A 25,156-nucleotide genomic window follows, 5' to 3' on the forward strand; every position below is an offset into this window, starting at 1 on the left:
GATGCGAAACGGACAGGCGACCTTGTGGGTTGGGGCGCTTCTTAATACTGATCACACCTCTTACACACAAAATGCTGGAGTAACTAAGCGGGACAGGCAGCATCTCTGGAGAGAAAGAATGGGTGATGGTTTAGGTCGAGACCCTTCTTCAGACCACACTTCTTCCCTTTCTACATTAAGAAGCTGAAGGAAGGGATTGAATTTCAGTTGGTGGTTTGTGGTTCACTTCAGCCCACCTCACCATCCCACACATAGCACAAAGGCAAACATCAGAGATTTAGCTTAAAGGTACACAAAATTGCTGGAGAAACTCAGCGGGTGCAGCAGCATCTATGGAGCGAAGGAAATAGGCGACGTTTCGGGCCGAAACACTTCTTCCTAAAAAAAAATAATAAATAAATAAATAAAATCGATGCCAGAGATTTAGCTTAGTTTAGTTTAGAGATACAGCGCAGAAACAGGCCCTTCAGCTCACCGAGTCTGCACCAACCAGTGATCCCTGCACACTAATACTGTCCTACACACACTAGTCACAATTTACAATTATACCAAATCCAATTTACAAACCTGCAAGTTTTTGGAGTGTGGGAGGAAACCGGAGCTCCTGGAGAAAACCCACAGTATCACGGGGAGAATGTACAAAACTCCTTACAGACAGCGCCCGTAGTCAGGATTGAACCTGGGTCTCTGGCGCTGTGAAGAGGCAACTCTACCGCTGCGCCACCGTGCCGCTCCAGGAAGATGTTGAGAAACACTCAGAAACTGTCAAAAGATAATCAGTTTCCTGTTTTTGACAATCTGAGTGAAGTAACAAAAACAACTGTGACTTTGGTTCTCTGCAGCTGCCGTGCAGCACTGAGGTGAATGCATGGATACGTGCAGCACCCTTGTAGCCCCACCGTTAAGCTTGGGAATCCCAGCAACTGCACCGTCCCTCACCACATCCATCGGTGAGCAGTGGCAACAGGTGCTGCCCAGTGGGTGGCATGGTGGGCAGCGGTAGAGTTGCTGCCTCACAGCGCCAGAGACCCACCTTCGATCTTGAACACGGGTGCTGTCTGTACGGAGTTTGTACGTTCTCCCCGTTATCTGCGTGGGTTTTCTCCGGGAGCTCCGGATTCCTCCCACACTCCAAAGACAAACAGGGTTGTAGGATAATTGGCTTGGGTAAAATTGTAAATTGTCCCTAGTGTGTAGGATAGTGCTAGTGTACGGGGATCGCTGGTCAGCGCGCTCATGTTGATCCTGTTTCCACACTGGAGCGATCAAGTCTAAAGTCTAAAAATATCTCCCTCATTCTTGTAAACTCCAGTGAGTACAGTCCCAGAGACGTCAAACTATCACTGTACATTAGCGTGATCATCTCCAGGATCATTCTCGTAAAACTCCTCTAGAATCTCTCCAGCGCCAGCACATCCTCTGATATGGGGCCCAAAACTGCTCAAGATATACACAAAATATAGTGATGATAAAGGAAACAGGCCATTGTTAGCTGTGGACTAAGTGAAAACGAGTTACAGACGATGAAACTCAGCAAGACATGCATGGCGTTGTGTACCGGTAGGGCGTGGGTTAACAAAGTCAGTCACCTTCTGCTCCCCATGCCTCTCCGCTAAATGTTAATGGAATGTTTATCCATTGGTGCATTTTCCCACAGGTTTGCATGTTCAGCTTGTCTCTTGTTGCTTGAGGCTACGGGCAAGTCAGAACCTGCGTCATGTATGTTTGATGAGGAGCTGAAGGTAAATGTTGAAACAGCCGTGAGCGTGTCATCTGGCGTGTTACAGTCGTGACATCTTCCGGAGCGGAGCTGTGCCGGGGTGTGAGGGGCTGCGGGCGAGGTGAGTGCTCTTTGCCGTGTGTTTCTTCACTGGTGTGGTCTGGTGGGGTGCGGCACAGTGTGGTGTGTGGTGCAGCCGGGTATGGTGTGGTGTGGGGTGGTGTGAGGCGGTGTGGTGTGGTGTGGTGTGCTGTGGCATAGTATGGCACGGTGTGGCGCGGTGTGGTGTGGTGTGGTGTGGTGCGGTGTGTGTGGTGTGGGACAGTGGGGACAGTGTAGTGTGGCACGGTGTGGTGTGGTACGTGTGGTGTGGTGGTGTGAGGCGGTGCGGCACAGTGCGGTTTGGTGGTGTGGTGTGATGTGCGTGCGGTGTGGTGTGGTGTGGTGTGGGTGCAGTGTGGGACAGTGTGGTGCGGTGTGGTGTGGTGTGGTGTGGTGTGGTGTGGTGTGGTGTGGTGTGTGGTGTGGTGTGGCACAGTGCGGTTTGGTGTGTTGTGGGGCGGTGCGGTACAGTGCGGTGTGGCGCGGTGCGGTGTGGCGCGGTGGGGTGTTGCGCGGTGTGGTGTGGCGCGGTGCGGTGTGGTGTGGTGCGGTGAGTGCAGTGCGGTGTGTGGTGCGGTGTGGTGTGGTGCGGTGCGGTGCGGTGCGGTGTGGTGCGGTGCGGTGTGGTGCGGGTGCGGTGTGGTGCGGTGCGGTGCGGTGGTGCGGTGCGGTGCGGTGGTGGTGCGGTGTGGTGCGGTGTGGTGCGGTGCGGTGCGTGTGTGTGGTGGTGCGGTGTGTGGTGTGGTGCGGTGTGTGGTGCGGTGCGGTGTGGTGTGCGGTGCGGTGAGTGCGGTGCGGTGCGGTGCGGTGCGGTGCGGTGCGGTGCGGTGCGGTGCGGTGCGGTGCGGTGCGGTGCGGTGCGGTGCGGTGTGGTGCGGTGCGGTGCGGTGCGGTGCGGTGTGGTGCGGTGTGGTGTGGTGTGGTGCGCGGTGTGGTGTGGTGCGGTGTGGTGTGGTGTGGTGTGCTGCAGTGGTGCAGTGTGGTGCGGTGTGGTGTGGTGCGGTGCGGTGCGGTGCGGTGTGGTGCGGTGTGGTGCGGTGCGGTGTGGTGTGGTGTGGTGCGGTGCAGTGTGGTGCGGTGTGGTGTGTGCTGTGGTGCGGTGCGGTGCGGTGTGGTGTGTGGTGTGGTGCGGTGTGGTGCGGTGCGGTGTGGTGCGGTGTGGTGCGGTGCGGTGCGGTGCGGTGCGGTGTGGAGCGGTGTGGTGCGGTGCGGTGGTGCGGTGCCGTGCGGTGGTGCGGTGTGGTGTGGTGTGGTGCGGTGCAGTGCGGTGCGGTGCGGTGTGGAGCGGTATGGTGCGGTGCGGTGCGGTCTGGGTGCGGTGTGGAGCGGTATGGTGCGATGCGGTGCGGTGTGGTGTGGTGCAGTGGGTGCGGTGCGGTGTGGCTGGTGTGCGGGTGCCGTGCGGTGCGTTGTGGTGTGGCACAGTGTGGTGTGGTGTGATGCAGTGCCCAGCGCTGGCTGTGCAGAGCCGGAGACACGAAGGGAAGGGCAGCACTCACTGGGAGACCGGCACCAGCTACACCAAGCTGAATGCGGAGGCACAAGGGGCTGCAGATGCTGGAATCTGGAGCTAAACACCAAGTGTTGGAGGAACTCAGTGGGTCAGGCAGCATCTGTGGAGGGAATGGACAGGCGATGTTTCCCGTCGGGAAAATTGTGCGAATGAGTGATCGATGGTCGGCATAGAGTCAGTGGGCTGACGTACCTGTTTCCAAACTAAACTAACAGTGTGGCATTGTATGTTAATCTGTAAATTGTCCCTAGTGTGTAGGGAGTGGATGAGAATGTAGGATAACATAGAATATTTGTGAACGGGTGATCTGGTTGGCATGGACTCGATGGGCTGAAGGGCCTGTGTCCGTGCTCTGTTTTTCAATCATTCAATTAATAGATGAGGCTGATACAGTCATGAAAACAATGACCTTATCTGCGTTGGTCTCAGCTCCAGTTTAAGCCGAGCCACTGACCAGATAACATCACTGTGGTCATTTATTCCCCTGTAGCCCTGTAACCAGCCTCACACTGCAAGCAGCAAAACACCGCCCCAAAACAGGCAGCTCCCTTCTACAGAAAGACACAAAGTGCTGGTGTAACTCAGCGGGTCGGGCAGCATCTCTGGAATAAAAGGATGAGTGACGTTTCGGGTCGGGAATGGGCAATAACAAGAAATAACTTGCCAGCAATGGTTGGAGATATCAGTCAGTTTTTAATTCAGATGTAAACAATATGCGGAAAATATATGTACAAGATGTACAACGTGTATCGTGCAAACGCTCTGAGATTCTTTCCCCACATTCAGTCCAGTAGAGTATTGCCGTACGCAACCACATCCCCGATTATCAAGTGTACGTAAATAGTCCACTGAGCCCGCAAGCATCATGTGTTGGCTCCATTTCCCAAGTCTAGTTCTCTAGCTGTTGTGAGCGGTGCCCGATCCAGGCGAGCCCCAGGCTGCTGCAAGGGCCTCCAGCCGCCTCCATCCTCAGATGCCACGTCCCTCTCCTCGCCCGCCTGCCCACCTTTGTTCCCCGGGGGGGTGGGAGCCTCCCGCAGCAGACCCCGGTTCCCTCTCCTCTCCCACTGGCCTCGCTCCTGGACCATCATGTCTGCCTTTGTCACAGCCAGCTCCCATTACACTGGACTACAGAGCACAGGGCAGATAGAGAATCCTGTAAGGTCAGAAATGGCTTGAGTTCAGTTCAGTTTAGTTCAGTTTGTTGTCACTTGTACCGAGGTACAGTGAACAGCTTTTGTTGCGTGCTAACCAGTCAGCGGAAAGACAATACATGATTACAATCGAGCCATTTACAGTGTACACGTGTACAGTACAACTCCCACTAGTCTTACTACCTCAAACTACATTCTACCTTTGTCCCGCCCCCTCCCCTGACATCAGTCTGAAGAAGGATCTCGACCCGAAACGTCGCCCATTCCTTCTCTCCAGAGATGCTGCCTCACCCGCTGTTACTCCAGCATTTTGTGTCTACCTTCGATATAAACCAGCATCTGCAGTCCTTTCTTGCACGTAACAATGATCTATTCTACATTTTCCTTCAACTTCATCTCCTTTGATCTCTCGTTTTCACACCTTACCTTTCCCCTCTCCCCTCTCTCCTTCTTAATTAGTACAGGTGTTTCTTGATCAGTACGGGGGTCAGCGGTTATGGGGAGAAGGCAGGAGAATGGGGTTAGGAGGGAGAGATAGATCAGCCATGATTGAATGGCGGAGTAGACTAGATGGGCCGAATGGTCAAATTTTACTCCAATCACTAATGCCCTTATGACTAGCAGTCTGAAGAAGGGTCTCCCATTCCTTTTCTCCAGAGAAGCTGCCTGTCCCGCTGAGTTACTCCAGCATTTTGTGTCCATCTTCGGTGTAAACCAGCATCTGCAGTTCCTCCCTACATACTAACTCCAACTTCTTTCACCAGGTCAGTATCAGAAGGTGACAGTTTTGTGAAACCCTGAGCCATGGCTTTCAATGGAGATTGGAAAGTCTGTGAAAATGATAACTTTGAGGCAGTACTAATTGCCTTGGGTAAGTTTGAGTCCAGTTTAGTTTATTGTCACGTGTACCGAGGTCCAGTGAAAAGTTTTTGTTGCCTGCTAACCAGTCAGCGGAATGACAATACACGATCACAATCGAGCCATTCACAGTGTACAGATACATGATAAAGGGAATAATGTTTACTGCAATATGTCAATGCTCCCTGAGTCAGAGAAGATCATTTACAGGCGGCACGGTGGTGCCGCGGTAGAGTTGCTGCCTCACAGCGCCAGAGACCCGGGTTCGATCCTAACTACGGGTGCTGTCTGTACGGAGTTTGCACGTTCTCCCGTGACCTGCGTGGGTTTTCTCCAGTTCCCCCACATTCCAAAGGCCTACAGGTTTGTACATTAATTCGCTTCAGTAAAAATTGTCCCTGGTGTGTAGGATAGAACTAGTGTGTGGATGCTCACTGGTCAGCGAGGACTCGGTGGGCCGAAGGGCCTGTTTCCAGGCTGTATCTCTGAACCAAACATGCCCATCCCAACAAAGATCGTCACACGTTTTAGAGAGGGACTTAACATTTAAGCAAATAGTTAAACACTGTATCTAAATGTTTTAAAAATCAGTTCCACAAGATGGGTGAGCTAACATTATGCAGAGAGAGTAAAAAACAAAGTGCTGGTGGAACTCAGCAGGTCAGGCAGCATCTGTGGAGGGAATGGAAAAAGGACGTTTAGGATCGGGACACTCGATGGAGAAGGACACACCATGGAGAATGAGTTAGGTAGAGCTCTTAAAGATAGCGGAGTCAGGGGATATGGGGAGAAGGCAGGAACGGGGTACTGATTGTGGATGATCAGCCATGATCACAATGAATGGCGGTGCTGCCTCGGGGCCGAATGGCCTACTCCTGCATCTATTGTCTATTGTCTAGTGAGAAGGCTACTGTCCCAGTCTTGAGCCAATGCTACCTGAGACACTGAGTTCCTCCAGCACTTTTGCTCAAGATTTAAGTGTCTGTAGATTCTTGTGTCTGTCTCAATTATAAATGGATATACAGGTCTGCATGTTTGGATGTGTTCACTATGGTGTTGTGGGAAGTTCGCAAGGTCTGTGATATTCACCTTTTTGTTCCTTAGGAAAGATGGACTGATTAAAGGGTGGGGTATACACTAAATACAAGTTAGTTTTAGTTTAGATATACAGCGTGAAAACAAGCCTTCGACCCTCCATGTCCATGCTGACTAGCGATCCGCCATACACTAATATCATCCTACGCACTAGGGACAATTTAGAATTTTACCAAAGCCTATTAACCTGTATATCTGTGGATGTGGGAGGAAACTGGAGCACCCAGAGAAACCCATGCAGTCACAGGGAGAACATGCAAACTCTGCACAGACTGCACCTGTAGTCAGGACCGAACCCGGGTCTCTGTCGCTGTAAGGCAGCAACTCTACTGCTGCGCTACCGTGCTGCCCTCAATCATTGAAATTTACCACATAATAGAAGGCTCGGACAGCGTGAATGTCAATGTTTTGTTTATTATCACCTCTACCAAGTTACAGTGAAATACTTAAGTCCTCCTGTAAGGACTCCATCCCCTACTCCCAATTCCTCCGTCTACGCCGCATCTGCTCCCAGGATGAGGTGCTCCACACCAGGGCATCTGAAATGTCCTCATTCTTCAGGGAACGGGGGTTCCCCTCCCCCACCATAGATGAGGCTCACACCAGGATCTCTTTCATACCCTGCAACACTGCTCTCTCTCCCCATCCCCCCACTCGCAACAAGGGCAGAGTCCCCCTAGTCCTCATCTTTCATCCCACTAGCCGTCACGTACAACAAGTAATCCTCCGTCAGTTTCGCCACCTCCAACGTGACCCCACCACTCGCCACATCTTCCCATCTCCCCCATGTCTGCTTTCCGCAAAGACCACTCCCTCCGTAACCCCCTTGTCAATTCTTCCCTTCCCTCCTGTACCACCCGCTCCTCAGGCACTTTCACTTGCAACCACAAGAGATGCTACACTTGTTGCTTTACCTCTCCCCTCGACACCATTCAAGGACCCAAGCAGTCGTTCCAGGTGCGACAGAGGTTTACCTGCATCTCCTCCAACCTCATCCATTGCATCCGCTGCTCTAGATGTCAGCTGATCTATATTGGTGCGACCAAGCGGAGGCTTGGCGATCGTTTCGCTGAACACCTCCGCTCGGTCCGCAATAACCAACCTGACCTCCCGGTGGCTCAGCACTTCAACTCCGTATCTGACCTCTCTCTCCTGGGTCTCCTCCATGGCCAGAGCGAGCACCACCGGAAATTGGAGGAACAGCACCTCATATTCTGCTTGGGGAGTATGCATCCTGGGGGCATGAATTCTCCCAATGTTGTTAGCCCTTGCTATCTCCTCCCATTCATATAACCATATAACAATTACAGCATGGAAACAGGCCATCTCGACCCTTCTAGTCCGTGCCGAACACATAATCTCCCCTAGTCCCATATACCTGCGCTCAGACCATAACCCTCCATTCCCTTCGCGTCCATATAACTATCCAATTTATTTTTAAATGATAAAAACGAACCTGCCTCCACCACTTCACTGGAAGCTCATTCCACACAGCTACCACTCTCTGAGTAAAGAAGTTCCCCCTCATGTTACCCCTAAACTTCAGTCCCTTAATTCTCAAGTCATGTCCCCTTGTTTGAATCTTCCCTACTCTCAGTGGGAAAAGCTTTTCCACGTCAACTCTATCCCTCTCATCATTTTAAAAACCTCTATCAAGTCCCCCCTTAACCTTCTGTGCTCCAAAGAATAAAGCTCTAACTTGTTCAACCTTTCTCTGTAACTTAGTTGCTGAAACCCAGGCAACGTTCCAGTAAATCTCCTCTGTACTCTCTCTATTTTGTTGAATCCATCTTGCTACTCCACCATTAATACCCAACCATTGAACCTTCTTAACCAACCTTCCATGAGGAACCTTGTCAAAGGCCTTACTGAAGTCCATATACACAACATCCACTGCTTTACCCTCATCAATTTCCCGAGTAACATCTTCAAAAAATTCAAGAAGATTAGTCAAACATGACCTTCCAGGCACAAATCCATGTTGACTGTTCCTAATCAGACCCTGTTTATCCAGATGCTTATATATATTATCTCTAAGTATTCTTTCCATTAATTTGCCCACCACTGACATCAAACTAGCAGGTCTATAATTGCTAGGTTTACTCTTAGACCCCTTTTTAAACAATGGAACAACATGCGCAGTACGCCAATCCTCCGGCACTATTCCCGTTTCTAATGACATTTGAAATATTTCTGCCATAGCACCTGCTATTTCTACACTAACTTCCCTCAATGTCCTAGGGAATATCCTGTCCGGACCTGGAGACTTATCCACTTTTATATTTCTCAAAAGTGTCAGTACTTCCTCTTCTTTGATCCTCATAGTTTCCATAGCTACTCTACTTGTTTCCCTTATCTCACATAATTCAATATCCTTCTCCTTGGTGAATACCGAAGAAAAGAAACTGTTCAATATCTCCCCCATCTCTTTTGGCTCTGCAGATAGTTGTGCACTCTGACTCTCTAATGGACCAATTTTATCCCTCGTTATCCTTTTGCTATTAATATAGCGGTAGAAACCCTTCGGATTTACTTTCACCTTACTTGCCAAAGCAACCTCATATCTTCTTTTAGCTTTTCTAATTTATTTCTTAAGATTCTTTTTACATTCTTTATACTCCTCAAGCACCTCATTTACTCCATGCTGCCTATAATTATTGTAGATCTCCCTCTTTTTCCGAACCAAGTGTCCAATTTCCCTTGAAAACCATGGCTCTTTACAATTTTTACGATTTCCTTTCAACCGAACAGGTTGATTCCTATCTCTCCCTCAGCCCTCGGGCTCCTCCTCCTCCTTTTTTCCTTCTTCTCACTATTCTAGGTTTGCTCTGTGATGGCACTGGGAATTCCAGATTCAAGATTCAAGAGAGTTTATTGTCATGTGTCCCAGATAGGACAATGAAATTCTTACTTTGCTTCAGCACAACAGAATATAGAAGGCATGAATACAGAACAGATCAGTGTGTCCATATACCATTATATAAATATATACACGCATGAATAAATAAACAGATAAAGTGCAAATAAACAGATAATGTAGCAATGTTACAAAATTTTGAGATTTAAAAAATCAAGTCTGCAATTTATCCCATCAGATAAAGCATAACAATAAGTTTAATTTGACACCTAATTCACTTTCATATCTCAAGTATTAAAAAAGTTATGACCATTTTCATACTCGGAAATTAGCATCTTGTTCCCTATTGATTTTCAATGGGCATTACAAAAAAGCTGTGATCTTGGATAGTCAAAAGCACATTTCTTAAGGAAAGATTAACATTTTTAAATAGCCTAAGTGTCCAAAGATTATTCACAAATAATTCACAATATAACATGATTTTTATATCTAATTTACATTAATTTATAGGCCAAATGGAAGGAATTTAGTGTTCAATTGCTGTAAATAAATGCCCATTTAAATCGGTTTTCTAGTGGGTTTCTGTGAACGCGCTGGTTTAGAATGTTGACAGCGCGCTAGATTAGTGCCCTCAAATGCCGAGAAAAATACTGCGGGATATAAAAAGCCCAAAATGAGCTATTCGCTATAGAAAATTATAATTATAGGGTTATATATATGCCCCATTTAATGTAAAAATAAGGTACATACCTTTAATTGTTTGCTTTATAAAACCCTGGGGCTGCGAAAGCTTGCGAACTGAACGAGAGCTTTTAAATTTATTATATCTACTATTCGAGGCCTATAAAACTAATAATAGCTTTTGGGACCGGGTCTTGCAGCGATTCTCCGTTAATGATTTACTAGGCTGAACATCTGCGATTGGAACAGCCTAGTAAAAATCGGGTTTTAAACCCGCCCCCTCCAAACAGCTCCAAAATCACACACAAGGGGTGGGGCAGATGCTCAGCCACGATTCAGGTAGGTTTTGTAACATACCTAGATAATGGGCTATTAATGTTCAGAGTTTTGTTTCAGTTGAGTTTAATAAGTCTGAAGAAGGGTTTCAGCCCGAAACGTTGCCTATTTCCATCGCTCCATAGATGCTGCTGCACCCGCTGAGTTTCTCCAGCTTTTTTGTGTACCTTCGATTTTCCAGCATCTGCAGTTTCTTCTTGAACATGAGTTTAATAGCTGTGGGGAAGCAGCTATTCTTGAACCTGGATGTTGCAGTCTTCAGGCTCCTGTACCTTCTACCTGAAGGTAGCAGGGAGATGAGTGTGTGGCCAGGATGGTGTGGGTCCTTGATGATGCTGCCAGCCTTTTTGAGGCAGCGACTGCGATAAATCCCCTCGATGGAAGGGAGGTCAGAGCCGATGATGGACTGGGCAGTGTTTACTACTTTTTGTAGTCTTTTCCGCTCCTGGGCGCTCAAGTTGCCGAACCAAGCCACGATGCAACCGGTCAGCATGCTCTCGCTCCACAAATATTCCAGAAATACTCTGGGTATGCTCTGGGATCACTCTGGGATCACTGGGATTTCTCTGGAAATACTCTGGGAATACCCTGGGAATACTCCGGGAATACTTCAGGAATACTCTGGGAATACTCCGAGAATTGGGATAGCTTTGAGATTGCTATGGGATTGGTCTGAGATTGTTCTGGGAATACTCTGGGAATACTCTGAGAATACTCTGAGAATACTCCGGGAATGCTCTGGGATTGCTCTGGGGCTGAACGTTGAGGGTGCTCCCCGGCCACTGCCACAGTGTGGTGGCCTGATGAGGTGCGCTGCTCTCTGTTACAGGGGTGCCTGAGCAGCACAGGACCAAGCTGCTGGAGGACAAGACGGAGATGAACATCAAGCAGGTGGGCGGCACCTTCACCATCAAGGAGAGAAGCTGCCTCTGCACAAAGACCTCGCAGTGGAACGTGGACGAAGAATTTGAAAGTCCTCTCGCTGACGGGAGTCAAGTGAAGGTATTGCAGGAAGACGTCACCCCCCCCTCCCCACTTCCTCAGTGACCCCTCCCCAGTTTCCCTCCTTCCCTATCTTCCCCCCTTCCAAGAGTCCCCCCCTTCCACCTCCACCTCCACATCCTACTCCCCCTTCCCCCTTCCCTCTCCCCTCCACACCCAACCCCCTCCAACTCTCTTCCTTCCTCTGGCTTCACATTTTCACACGTCTTCTCTCCTGGCCTCCTTATCTCATAGCCTTTTGTCTTTCCATCTCTGGCCTTTGTCCACCCATTTGGCAATCTAATGCCTCTCACCTGTATCCACTTGCCAGGCTTTATCTTGCCCCACCTCTCTTCCAACTTTCTCCATGTTCTCCAGAGATGCTGCCCGTCCCACTGAGCTATTCCAGCACTTTGTGTCTTTCTGTAGAAGGGAGCTGCCTGTTTTGGGGCGGTGTTTTGCTGCTTGCAGTGTGAGGCTGGTTACAGTGCTACAGGGGAGTAAATGACCACAGTGATGTTATCTAGTCAGTGGCTCGGCTTAAACTGGAGCTGGGACCGATGCACATGAGGATATTGTTTTCATGACTGTATCACCTCATCTATTAATTGAAAGATCGAAAAACAGAGCATGGAAGCAGGCCCTTCAGCCCATCGAGTCCATGCCAACCAGTGATCACCTGTTCGCACTAGTTCACACTATTTATTCCACTTTTTCATCCACTCCCTACACACTAAGGGCCATTTTTCAGAGGCCAATTAACTTACAAACATACACATTTAGTTTAGTTTAGTTTAGTTGTTTAGTTAAGTATGGAAACATGCCCTACTATCTAAATGGCGTCAAGTTGGGAAAAGGGGAAGTACAACGGGATCTGGGGTTCCTTGTACATCAGTCTATGAAAGTAAGCATGCAGGTACAGCAGGCAGTGAAGAAAGCTAATGACATGTTGGCTTTTATAACAAGAGGAATTGAACATAGGAGCAAAGAGGTCCTTCTGCAGTTGTACAGAGCCCTAGTGAGACCACTCCTGGAGTATTGTGTGCAGTTTTAGTCCACTAATTTGAGGAAGGACATTCTTGCTATTGAGGGAGTGCAACGTAGGTTTACAAGGTTAATTCCCGGGATGGCAGGACTGTCATATGCTGAGAGAATGGAGCATCTGGGCTTGTACACTCTGGAGTTTGGAGGGATGAGAGGGAATCTCATTAAAACATACGAATTGTTAAGGGCTTAGACACGCTAGAGGTAGGAAACATGTTCCCGATGTTGGGGGAGTCCAGAACCAGGGGCCACAGTTTAAGAATAAGGTGTAAGCCATTTAGAACGGAGATGAGGAAACACTTTTTCTCACAGAGAGTGGTGTGTCTGTGGAATTCTCTGGCTCAGAGGGCGGTGGAGGCAGGTTCAAGAGAGAGCTAGATAAGGCTCTTAAAAATAGCGAAGTCAAGCGATATGGGGAGAAGGCAGGAACGGGGTACTGATTGGGGATGATCATCCATGATCACATTGAATGGCGGTGCTGGCTCGAAGGGCCGAATGGCCTACTCCTGCACCTATTGTCTATTGTCTTTGGCCCAACAAATTCACACTACCCATCGATCACCCGTTTACACTAGTTCTATGTTATCCCACTTTCCCATCCAACCCCGACACACTAGGGGTAATTTATTGAGGCTGATTAACCTACAAACCCGCACGTCTTTGGGATGTGGGAGGAAATTGGAGCACCCGGAGAGAACCCTCAGGGTCACAGGAAGAATGTGCAAACTCCACACAGACAGCACCCGAGGTCAGGATCAAACCTGGGTCTGTGGCCCTCTGAAGCAGCCGCTCCACCAGCTGCTTGGAGTTACTCGCTAATCATGAGCAGGTTATCTGTGGTGTCGTTGTGTGACAGGGAGGACATGGCCAGGCAGTATCCCAGTAATTCACAGACATCCTTATCCAGCCCTGATATCAGCAGAGCTCTTTAAATTAGCAGCCAGTAAATGTCATGAGATCAAAGACATTAATAACTCAGCGGCACAGGCAGCATCTCTGGAGAGAAGGAATGGGTGATGAACCAAAAGCTGATGCGACTTGGGTGGGGGAGAGATGGAGAGAGAGGGAAAATGAGATGCTGTTCCTCCAATTTATGATTAGACTCACTCTGACAATGGAGGAGGCATAGGTTTCAGGATTTGAGGCCGAGGTTTCAGCATCTGTGGAGGGAATGGACAGACGACATTTCATGTCAGGACTCTTCCTCAAACTGCACTGTAAAGAGAAGATAGACACAAAATGCTCAGTGGGTAACTCAGCGGGTCAGGCAGCATCTCCGGAGAAAAGGAATATGTGTCGTATCGGATCGAGACCCTTCTTCAGACTGAGAGTCATGGGAAAAGGAAACGAGAGAGATAGACGGCGATGTGGAGATGTTTAGAACAAATGAATGAAAGATATGCAAAAAAGTAAAGGGCCTGTCCCACTTTCACAACCTAATTCACGACCTCTGCCGAGTTTACCCTTGACTCATACTCGCAGCATGGTCGGCACGGGGTCATAGGAGGTTGTAGGTATGTTGTGATGCTAGTCGTGGCAACAAGTAGGTTGGGGCATTTTTCTAGCCCGATGAAAAATGTCCACGAGTAAAAAAGGTCGCGAATTAGGTCATGAAAGTGGGACAAGCCCTTAACAATGATAAAGGAAACAGGCCATTGTTAGCTGTTTGTTCGGTGAGAACAAGTTCTGACAATGAGACTCAACAAGATGACTGAAGCTGGTACATGTTGGGTGGGGGAGGGATGGAGAGAGAGGGAGTGCAGGAGTTACCTGAAGTTAGAGAAATCAATATTCATACCACTGGTTGTAAGCTGCTCAAGCGAAATATGAGATGCTGTTCCTCCAATTAGCCCCACTGTGACAATGGAGGAGGCTGAGGACAGGAAGGCCAGTGTGGAATGGGAAGGAGAATTGAAGTGTTTAGCAACCGAGAGATCAGATAGTTCCAGGCGGACTGAGCAAAGGTGTTCGGCGAAACCATCACCCAGTCTACGTTTGGTCTCGCCGATGTGTAAAGCCCCAGTCCCACTTACGTGTCCTTGGCACGCTAATTATGCAACCTCGTGGTCGCGTTCAGGTGCGACGGTCCCGCAAAGGTCGCACTCGTCATCATGCGCCCGCACAGCCGTCTGGAGCGCGTGACGTCATTTGAAGATGGACACAAAATGCTGGAGTAACTCAGCGGGACCGGCAGCATCTCCGGAGAGAAGGAATGGGTGATATTTCGGGTCGAGACTCTTTTTTAGTCTGAAAGAAGGGTCTTGATCCGAAACGGCATCCATTCCTTCTCTCCAGAGATGCTGCCGGTCCCGCTGAGTTACTTCTGCATTTTGTGTCTATCTTCAATTTTCTTGGCCCCGCTCTGGGAGTAGAAGTGGGGTCGGATCCGGACCGCAACGGCCGTGAGCCCCAGGCCGAGCTCGGCGATCGTTTGCCCGCTTCTGCTGCTGTTGGAGGTGAGACGTTGCATCACGCCAGGGTCTTGGGCCTGTCCCACTTTGGCCGTCAGTTACGCGACAGGCCGTTGGCGCGCGAAGATTTTGTTCGCTACTAAATTTTCGGAACCCCACGCGATGTCGCACACAACTACATACCCCTCCGCGCTTCTCAGTGGGACCGGCCCCGCGTGGCCACATGATGCCTGTGCGCCTCAACGCGACCATGCGGTCGCGTAATTTGCGTGCCAAGGACACGTAAGTGGGTCAGGCCCTTGAGAGTCCACATCTTGATAAGGATATGAATGTGAATGGAAAACTGAACAAACCAGTAAAACAGCAGATGACGAGGCATTGAAAAGATAATTGAATTCAAGGTACAGATGGCAAGTGATGCTTCACGTTTGGGCACTTCTCCAGGCTGAGGGATCCCAACCAAAACCATTGTCTGTCCATTCCCTCCACAGATGCTGCCTGACCCACTGAGTTCCTACTGAGTTACAGAGCACTCAGTACTTTGCCAAAGGTTCCAGCATCTGTGGTTCCTTGTGCCTCCAATAACTGAAGATAGACACAAAATGCTGGAATAACAGCGGGTCAGGCTGCATCTCTCGAGAGAAGGAATGGGTGACATTTTGGGTTAAGACCCTTCTTCAGCCACCTCCAATAATCCCCTCTTTCTGTTTCAGGGAACATTCGGCTTGTCCAAACCAAATTGCTTGAATGGACATTTTAAGAGGCTCTCGGATGGAAAAGAGTTCAGCATCATGAGAGAAGTTAGTGGTGATAAGCTGGTGCAGGTAGGTCATGGGTTGATGAAGGTTTAGTGGAGCCCGCTGCAAATTGGAAGTTCTGGTGGTTTGGACTTGGGACAGGCGAGGCTTGTGGATGAAGCCACTCTCGTCCCACAATAGAAACTTGGGGTGGCACAGTGGCGCAACGGTAGTGCTTCTGCCTCACAGTACCAGAGACCTAGGTTCAATCCTGACCTCGGGTGCTGTCTATATGGAGTTCGTACGTTCTTCCCTGTGACCACATGGGTTGTCTCCTGGTGCCCCGGTTTCCTTCCACATCCCAAGGACGTGCAGGTTTGTAGGTTAATTGGCTTCTGTAAATTGTCTGTAGTGTGTAGGATAGCACTAGTGTACAGGGTGATCATTGGTCGGCGTAGACTCGACGGGCCAAAGGGCCTGTTTCCGTGCTGTTTCTCTGAGCTAAACTAAACTAAACTAAACCAAACAAAACTAATACAACGAAGATGCCAGGACATTCATAGGGCCAAATTGCTGGGAATGGAGGAATATGGATCATGTGCAAAGTAGAGTTGGTCTTGGAATGATGTTCAGGACAGGCATTGTGGGCCGCAGAGCCTGTTCCTGTACTGTACTGGTCTATGTTCTATGCCTCGGTAATTGTAGACATTGTGTGAAATGATATGGAGGAAGTGAAAGAGAAAAGCCGATCCAAAGCCTCTTAAACGCCACTATCGTATCGGCCTCCACCAGCAACTCTGGCAGTGTATTCCGACATTCCAGATAAAACAATCCAAGTCTGTCCAACCTCCCCCTGTAGCTAATGCCCCCTAATCCAAGCAACTATGGGCTAAATACATTGATGGGTTACAAGCAACAGACTTGCTCATTAACATGTTGGGTGATACCAACAACTGCACACACTAGTCATTATTGTTACATGTACAGAGGTACAGCGAAAAGCTTTTGTTGCGTGCTAACCAGTCAGCGGAAAGACAATGCATGATTACAATCGAGCCGTCCACAGTGTATAGATACATGTTAAAAGGAATAACATGAATAACGCTTAGTGCAAGATAAGGCCAGTAAAGTCTGATCAAAAATAGTCCGAGGGTCTTCAATGAGGTACATAATAGTTCAGGACTGCTCTCTAGTTGGTTATAGGATGGTTCAGTTGCCTGATGACAGCTGGAAAGAAACTATCACTGAATCTGGAGGTAGACAAAAATAGTGGAGAAACTCAGCAGGTGAGGCAGCATCTGTGGAGCAAAGGAATAGGCGACGTTTGCCTTAGCCGCTGAGTTTCTCCAGCATTTTTGTCTACCTTCGATTTTTCCAGCATCTATAACCATATAACCATATAACAATTATATGGTTATAGATGCTGGAAACATCTGCAGTTCTTTCTTAAACACTGAATCTGGAGGTGTGCGTTTTCACACTTCTGTACCTTTTGCCCGATGGGAGAGGGGAGAAGAGGGAGTGACCAGGGTGAGACTGGTCCTTGATTATGCTGCTGGCCTTGCCGAGGCAGCGTGAAGTGAAAATGGAGGCATCTTGCTCCTAACCAGATATATTTCCCTCCAAATGTAGGTGATGAAGATCGATGGACAGGAAGCCAAAAGAATCTTCAAGAAACAATAAGGCAGCAGAGTTGAGAGGTGCCGTCAGGATTCAAATATAAAACAGTGCCAACGTAGTTCATCGTGTGTGCCAACTATATTCAGCAGCTGTTCAATCAGATTCTATTTACTGATCTGATGTACAAGTTTTACTGCATAATTCCATGAGCTGTAAATTGATGAATGACATTATGCAAACAGGTGATCTTCTACTTAACTAATAAAAAGGTGGAGGAAGTGAGGCTAATCTTGCTTTGTTATTCTGTTTTGGGCCGGACACTGGGCATTTAGTTTAGTTAAGAGATACAGTGCGGAAATAGGCCCTTCGGCCCACCAAGTCCTCGTCAGCCAGCGATCTCCACACTTGTGCACTATCCCACACACCTGGGACAATTTACGATTTGTGCTGAAGGCCATTAACCTACAAACCTGTACGTCTTTGGAGTGTGGGAGGGAACTGGAACACTGGGAGAAAAGCCACGCGGTCACAGGGAGAACGTACAAGCTCCGCACAGACAGCACCCGTAGTCAGGATCGATCTCGGGTCTCTGGCGCTGTAAGGCAGCGACTCTACCGCTGCGCCACCGTGCCGTCCTAATCTCTGCTGCCTGCACGTGATACATATCCCTCTTATTCCCTGCATATCCACGTGCCTGTCTAAAAGCATCATATATGCCAGTGTTGTATCTGATTTCACCACCAACCTTGACAATGCGTTCCGGGCCTTCACCATTCTGTGTAAAAAAAACTTGTGCCACGCATCTCAATTAAACTTTGTCCCTCTCATCTTAAGGCTATGCCCTGTGCTCTCTGTCATTTCCTCCTGAGAAGAAGGTTCTGCTTGTCTACCCTACCTGTGCCTCTCATCATTTTTAATATACTTCTATCACAATATAGGTCTACCCATAACTTACGATGCTCCATAGAAAACAATCCATGTCTGTCCCACCTCTCCCTGTAGCTAGCACCCCTCATCCAGGCAGCCTTCCTCCTCTGCTCCCTCTCCGAAGACTCCACATCCTTCCTGTAATGGGAGCGACCAGATCTGCATGCAATACACCAAATGTGGACTAAGCAAAGATTTACATAGTGACAACATGACGTCCTGAGTCATATGCTCAATGCCCCAACTGATGAAGGCAAGCATGCCATACGCCTTTTTACCATTCTATCTATATGCGTTTCCACTTCCAGGAAATTCTGGACTTGGACCCTGATGTCCCTCTGTACGTCAATAATGTCAAAGGTCCATTAACAGTATGCTTTCCCCTTACATTTGACCTCCTAAAGTGCACCACCTCAAACTTGCTTGGATTAAACTCCATCTGCCATTGCTCTTCCCATTTCTGCAGCTGATCTACAGTGCATTGAGCAAGTATTCAGACCCCTTCACTTTTTCCACATTTTATTATATTACAGCCTTATTCTAAAATTGGTTACAGTCATTTTTTTAAATCATCAATCTACGCACAATACCTCATAATATAAAAGCGAAAACAGGTGATTAGTAATTATTGTAAAATAATTCAAAACAAATAACTGAAATATCACATTTACATAAGTCTTCAGACCCTTTGCTGTAGCTCTCAAATTGAGCTTTGGTGCATCGTGTTTCCATTGATTATCCTTGAGATGTTTCTACAACTTGATAGGAGTCGACAAGTGGTAAATTAAATTGATTGTACATGATTTGGAAAGGCACACACCTGTCTATATAAGGTCTCACAGTTGACAGTGCATGTCAGAGCAAAAAACAAGCCATGAAGACGAAGGAATTGTCTGTAGACCTCCGAGACAGGATTGTGTTGAGACACAGATCTGGGGAAAACATTTTTTGGAGCATTGCAGGTCCCAAAGAGCACAGTGGCCTCCGTCATTCTTAAATAGAACTTTGAAACCACCAGGACTCTTCATAGAGCCTGGCCAAACTGAGCAATCAAGGGAGAAGGGCCTTAGGATAAAGACTTACACATATTCAGGGAGGTGACCAAGAACCCGATGGTCACTCTGACAGAGCTCCAGAGTTCCTCTGTGGAGATGGGAGAAACTTCCAGAAGGACAACTATATCTGCAGCACTCCACCAATCAGGCCTTTATTGTAGAGTGGCCAGACAGAAGCCACTCCTCAGTTAAAGGCACATGACAGCCCACTTGGAGTTTGCCAAAAGGCACCTAAACAAGATTCCCTGGCCTGATGAAACCAAGATTGAACTCTTTGGCCTGAATGCCAAGTGTCACGTCTGGAGGAAACCAGGCACCGCTCATCACCTGGCCAATACCATGTCTACGGTGAAGCATGGTGGTGGCAGCATCATGCTGTAGGGATGTTTTTCAGCGGTAGGAACTGGGAGACCAGTCAGGATCGAGGTAAAGATGAACGGAGCAAGGTATAGAGAGATCCTTGATGAAAACCTGCTCCAGAGCGTTCAGGACCTCGGACTGGAGCAGACGTTCACCTTCCAACAGGACAACGACCTAAAGCTCACGTCCAAGACAACGCAAGAGTGACTTTGTGACAAGTCTGTGAATGTCCGTAAGTGGCCCGGCCAGAGCCCGGACTTGAACCCGATCGAACATCTCTGGAGGGATCTGAAAATAGCTGTGCATCGACGCTCCCCATCCAACCTGACAGAGCTTGAGAGGATCTGCAGAGAAGAATGGTATAAATTACCCAAATACAGGTGTGCCAAGCTTGTAGCGTGATACCCAAGAAGACTTGAGGTTGTAATCACTGCCAAAGGTGCCTCAATAAAGTACTGAGTAAAGGGTCTGAATACTTATGTAAATGTGATATTTCAGTTATTTATTTTTAATTATTTTGCAAAATTTTCTAAACACCTGTTTTCACGTTTTTATTGTGGGCTATTGTGTGTAGATTGCTGATAAAAAAAATGAATTTAATCCATTTTAGAATAAGGCTGTAACGTAACAAAATGTGGAAAAAGTGAAGGGGTCTGAATACTTTCTGAATGCACTGTATATCCCACTGTATACTCTGACAATCTTCCTCGCTGTCTGCAACCTCATCATTTGTGTGTCATCTGCAGACTTCCTAGCTAATCCATTAATGTTTAGGAACGTTCTCAGGCTCTACCTGGAGGTGAACCCAATGAGTTCACAAATTATTGGAGTAGAAATAGGCCATTCGGCCCATCGAGTCTACTCGTCATTCAATCATGGCTGATCTCTAACTCTTAATCCAATTTTCCTGCCTTATACAAAAAATAATCCTCCAACATTTTTGCCACCCCCAGCGAGATCCTACCACTGGCCACATCTTCCCATCTCCTCCCCTTTCTGCTTTCCGTAGAGACCGTTCCTTCCGTAACTCCCTGGTCAATTTGTCCCTTCCCACCTGTACCAGCCGCTCCCCAGTACTTTCCCCTGCAACCGCAGGAAATGCTACATGTCGCTTTACCTCCCCCCTCGACTCCATCCAAGGACCCAAACAGTCTTCTCCAAGTGAGGCAGAGGTTCACCTGCACCTCCTCCAACCTCATCTACTGCATCCGCTGTCGTAGGTGTCGCCTTCTCTACATCGGCGAGACCAAGCGTAGGCTCGGCAACCACTTCGCCCAGCACCTCCACACAGTCCGTACTAACCAACCTGATCTCCCGTTTGCCCAGCACTTCAACTCCTCCTCCCATTCTGAATCTGACCTTTCTGTCCTGGGCCTCCTCCATTGCTAGAATGAGGCCCAGTGTAAATTGGAGGAACAACACCTCATATTTCGCTTGGGTAGTTTACACCCCAGCGGGCATGAACATCGATTTCTCTAATTTCAGGTAGTCCTTGCTTTCTCCCTTCTTCACCTCCCCCTTCCCAGCTCTCCCACATAGCCCATTGTCTCCGCCTCTTCCTTCCTTTTTTTTTCCCCCCCCCCCCCCCCCCCCATCAGTCTGAAGAAGGGTCTCGACCCAAAACGTCGCCTACTCTTTTTCTCCATAGATGCTGCCTCACCCACTGAGTTCCTCCAGTATTTTTTGTCTACTTTCCATTTTTCCAGCATCTGCAGTTCCTTCTTAAACAGAGTCATAGGGACAACGTGCAAACTCCCCACACACAGCACCTGAGGTCAGGGTCAAACCCGGGTATCTGGCACTGTGAGGCTGCAGCTCCACCAGTTGATTTTGTCTTGCTTCTAGACGGCTCAATGAGAGAATAGACATTAGGTGCAGGAGAAGGCCATTCGGCCCTTCGAGCCAGCACCGCCATCCAGAGAACCGGCCTCCACCGCCCTCTCAGGTAGAGAATTCCACAGACTCACCACTCTCTGTGAGAAAAAGTGTTTCCTCGTCCCCGTTCTAAATGGCTTACTCCTTATTCTTAAACTGTGGCCCCTGGTTCTGGACTCCCCCAACATCGGGAACATGTTTCCTGCCTCTAGCGTGTCCAAACCCTTAACAATCTTAGTTGTTTCAATGAGATCCCCTCTCATCTTTCTAAACTCCGGAGTGTACAAGCCCAGCTGCTCCATTCTCTTGTACAAGCCCAGCTGCTCAATTCTCTCATGAGATATAATTCACTAAGCCTTTATCTTAGACTTCAGGTACTGTCTGTGTGGTGTCTACATGTTCTCCCTGTGACCTCTTGCGTTTCCTCCGAGTGCTCCAGTTTCTTCCCACATCCCAAAGACGTGCGGGTTTGTAGGTTAATTGGCCCTCTGTAATTTGCCCCTGGTGTGTAGGGAGTGTATAGAATTAGTGTATGAACGAGTGATCGATGGTCAGCATGGACTCAGGGGGCCGAGTGGCCAGTGTTTCCATGCTGTATATCTGAACTAAACTAAACTAAATGTGCATAAAGGAACAAGCAGATGCTGGTATATATCGAAGATAGACAGAAAGTGCTGGAGTAACTCAGCGGGTCTGGCAGCATCTCTGGAGAAAAAGGATGGGTGATGGTTTGGGTCGGGGTCCTTCTTTAGTCTGAAAGTGGAGTCACGAAACAGCACACATCCTTTTTCTCCAGAGATGCTGCCTGACCCTGTGAGTTACTCTAGTAGTGTGTGTCTGTCTTCGGGAAACGGAACAAAATCTCTCTCTTTCTCTAAGCTCCCCCTGCTGAGCAAACCTCTGTGGTCGGGCCACACTGACTCTGGCATCCTGCTGTTGTATCCTGTTGCGTTCCTGCTGTGTTTGCTCAGGCTGCACGTGATGCTGGCTCTGAGTTGCTGCAGTTTGTTCAGTGCTGGCTCGGTGCGTTACCCACTCCACTGTTTACACATCCAGGTCAACATCCACTCTGCACTCTGATTGCACTCACTCTCATAAGTTCATCAGTGATAGGAGCAGAATTGGGCCATTCAGCCATTGTTTACTCTGCCATTCAATAATGGCTGATCTACCTCTCACCCCTAACCCCATTCTCCTGCCTTCTCCCCATAACCCCTGACACCCGTACTAATCAAGAATCTATCCATCTCTGCCTTAAAAATATCCATTGACTTGGCCTCCACAGCCTTCTGTGGCAAAGTACTCCACAGGTTCTACCCTCTAACTAAATAAATCACTCCTCAACTCCTGCCTAAAGGAACGTCCTTTTTTTTCTGAGACTAGGACGTCTGGTCCTAGACTCTCCCACTAGTGGAAACATCCTGTCCACATCCACTTTATCTAGGCCTTTCTCCCAGCCAAGTCAAGTCAAGAGAGATTATTGTCATGTGTCCCAGATAGGGCAATGAAATTCTTGCTTTGCTGCAGCACAACAGAGTATTGTAAGCATAAATACAGAACAGTTCAGTGTGTCTATATAGCATAGGCCATATATATATACACATAAATATACAGTTAAAGTGCAATAGGCTGTTGTAGTTCAAAGTTTGTTTGATGGTGAGTTTAATAGCCTGATGGCTGTGGGGAATTGCTGTTCCTGAACCTGGATGTTGCAGATTTCAGGCTTGTGTACCTTCTACCTGATGGCAGCGGAGAGATGAGTGTATGGCCAGGATGGTGTGGGTCCTTGATGATGTTGGCAGCCTTTTTGAGGCAGTGACTGCGATACATCCCTTCGATGGTGGGGAGGTCAGAGCCGATGATGGACTGGGCAGTGGTCACAACTTTCTACATTCTTTTCCACTCCTGGACGCTCAAGTTGCCGAACCAAGCCACGATGCAACCAATCAGCATGCTCTCTACTGTGCACCTGTAGAAGGCCGAGAGAGCCCTCCTTGACATACCAACTCTCCATAGTCTGCTCAGGAAGTAGAGGCACTGATGTGCTTTCTTTATAATTGCATCAGTGTGCTGGGACCAGGAAAGATCTTCAGAAATATGCACGCCCAGGAATTTGAAGTTCTTGACCCTTTCCACCATTGATATAAACGGGATTGTGAGTCCCCATCCTACCCCTTCCAAAGTCCACAATCAGTTCCTTGGTTTTGCTGGTGTTGAGAGCCAGGTTATTGTGCTGGCACCATTTGGTCAATCGGTAGATCTCACTTCTATACTCTGACTCGTCACCATCAATGATTCGTCCCACAACAGTGGTGTCGCCGGCGAACTTGATGATGGAGTTCGCACTATGTCCAGCTACACAGTCATGAGTATAGAGTGAGTACAGCAGGGGGGTGAGCACGCAGCCTTGAGGTGCTCCCGTGTTGATTGTTATTGAGGATGACACATTTTCACCAATACGGACAGACTGTGGTCTGTGGATGAGGAAGTCGAGGATCCAATTGTAGAGGGATGCGCAGAGACCCAGATCTGAGAGCTTGGTAACTAGCTTGGAGGGGATGATGGTGTTAAACGCCGAGCTGTAATCAATGAATAACAGCCTGACATATGCATTTCTATTGTCCGAGTGGTCCAGAGCCAAGTGGAGGGCCAGCGAGATCGCATCCACCGTTGATCTGTTGTAGCGGTAAGTGAACTGCAGTGGGTCCAGCAGGAGGAGATAGTGCCAGGGATCAAGAGGAATGAGGGAGAGATGGGTCCCACACACCAGCAGTATGGAAATGGAGGTCAAGCTCACATTTATTGCTGCTGATCTGGATAAAGCGCAGCTCCTGGATGGGGGAGTGGAGAGAGATAAGTACTCAAAATTGATGGGAGGAGGCTGAGAGGCAGTTTAGCTTGATATGCACATTCCTCTTCTTAGATGTAGAAACAAAGAACTGCAGATACTGGTTTACACAAACGACACAAGGTGTCATTAAGTTTTAGTCATACAGCCTTTGGCCCAACTTGTCCACACAGACCAACATGTCCCATCTACACTGGTCCCATCTGCCTGCATTTGGCCCATATCCCTCCAAACCTGTCCTGTCCATGTACCTGTCTAAAGGGCCTGTCCCACGAGCATGCGACTCCATGCAGCAAGCGCGACCTAACGTGGTCGCTTGAGCCGTACGGCCTCACGGGGCCGGTCCCACTTCGATCGCCGGAGCTGTTGTTGTGCGGAGCTGGTCCCGACATCGCGCGGGGCTCCGAAAAACTGACACTGTTCAAAAATTCCACGCGGCAACGGCCTGCCGACCCGCAGCCGCCTCGACGCTGTACGCACCGCCTCGACGGGCGTGCACAGCGTCTTGACGCCGTACGCAGCGTCTTGATGCCATAAGTCACGCGCGGACTTCCCGCAGACTTCGCTCGAACTTCACGTCACTCACTCGACCTCCGCACGGCCCCCGCTTCCCCCGCGTCCGGTTTGGTCGCGTTCGCTGTATGCAGGCGCATGCTGGTGGGACCGGCCCTGTACGGGGATCACTCGACCTCCGCGTGACCCCCGCGCGGCCCCCGCGTCCGGTTTGGTCGCGCTTGCCGCATGCAGTCGCATGCTCGTGGGACAGGCCCTTAAATGTTTCTTAGACGTTACGATAATACCTGCATCAACTACCTCCTCCGGCAGTTAATTCCATACACCCAATACCCTTTGTGTGAAAAAGTTAGGTTCTTAGGATCTTTCCCCCCTCAACTTAAACCTCTGTTCTCTGTTTCTCGATTCAACTACTCTGGGCAAGACTCTCTGCATCTCCCTGATCTATTCTTCTCATGATTTATTACAT

General features: G+C 48.7%; 1 protein-coding gene across 2 annotated transcripts; it reads left to right on the forward strand.

The window, feature by feature from the left end:
• Positions 1–1,689: 1,689 nt before the first annotated feature.
• Positions 1,690–17,391, forward strand: LOC129713057 (fatty acid-binding protein, intestinal-like). 2 transcript variants are annotated; one of them, XM_055661937.1, is made up of 5 exons: positions 1,690–1,841; positions 5,254–5,360; positions 11,146–11,318; positions 15,466–15,576; positions 17,122–17,391. In XM_055661937.1, the coding sequence occupies exons 2-5, from the start codon at positions 5,294–5,296 to the stop codon at positions 17,170–17,172; spliced, it is 402 nt and encodes a 133-aa protein (XP_055517912.1). In that variant the 5' UTR covers positions 1,690–1,841; positions 5,254–5,293; the 3' UTR covers positions 17,173–17,391. The 2 variants fall into 2 exon arrangements, with proteins under 2 accessions (XP_055517912.1, XP_055517913.1); XM_055661938.1 differs by lacking the exon at positions 1,690–1,841 and adding an exon at positions 1,902–1,920.
• The last annotated feature ends 7,765 nt before the right edge of the window (positions 17,392–25,156 follow it).

Source organism: Leucoraja erinacea, chromosome 34 (genome assembly GCF_028641065.1).
Source record: "Leucoraja erinacea ecotype New England chromosome 34, Leri_hhj_1, whole genome shotgun sequence".
Classification (NCBI taxonomy): domain Eukaryota; kingdom Metazoa; phylum Chordata; class Chondrichthyes; order Rajiformes; family Rajidae; genus Leucoraja; species Leucoraja erinaceus.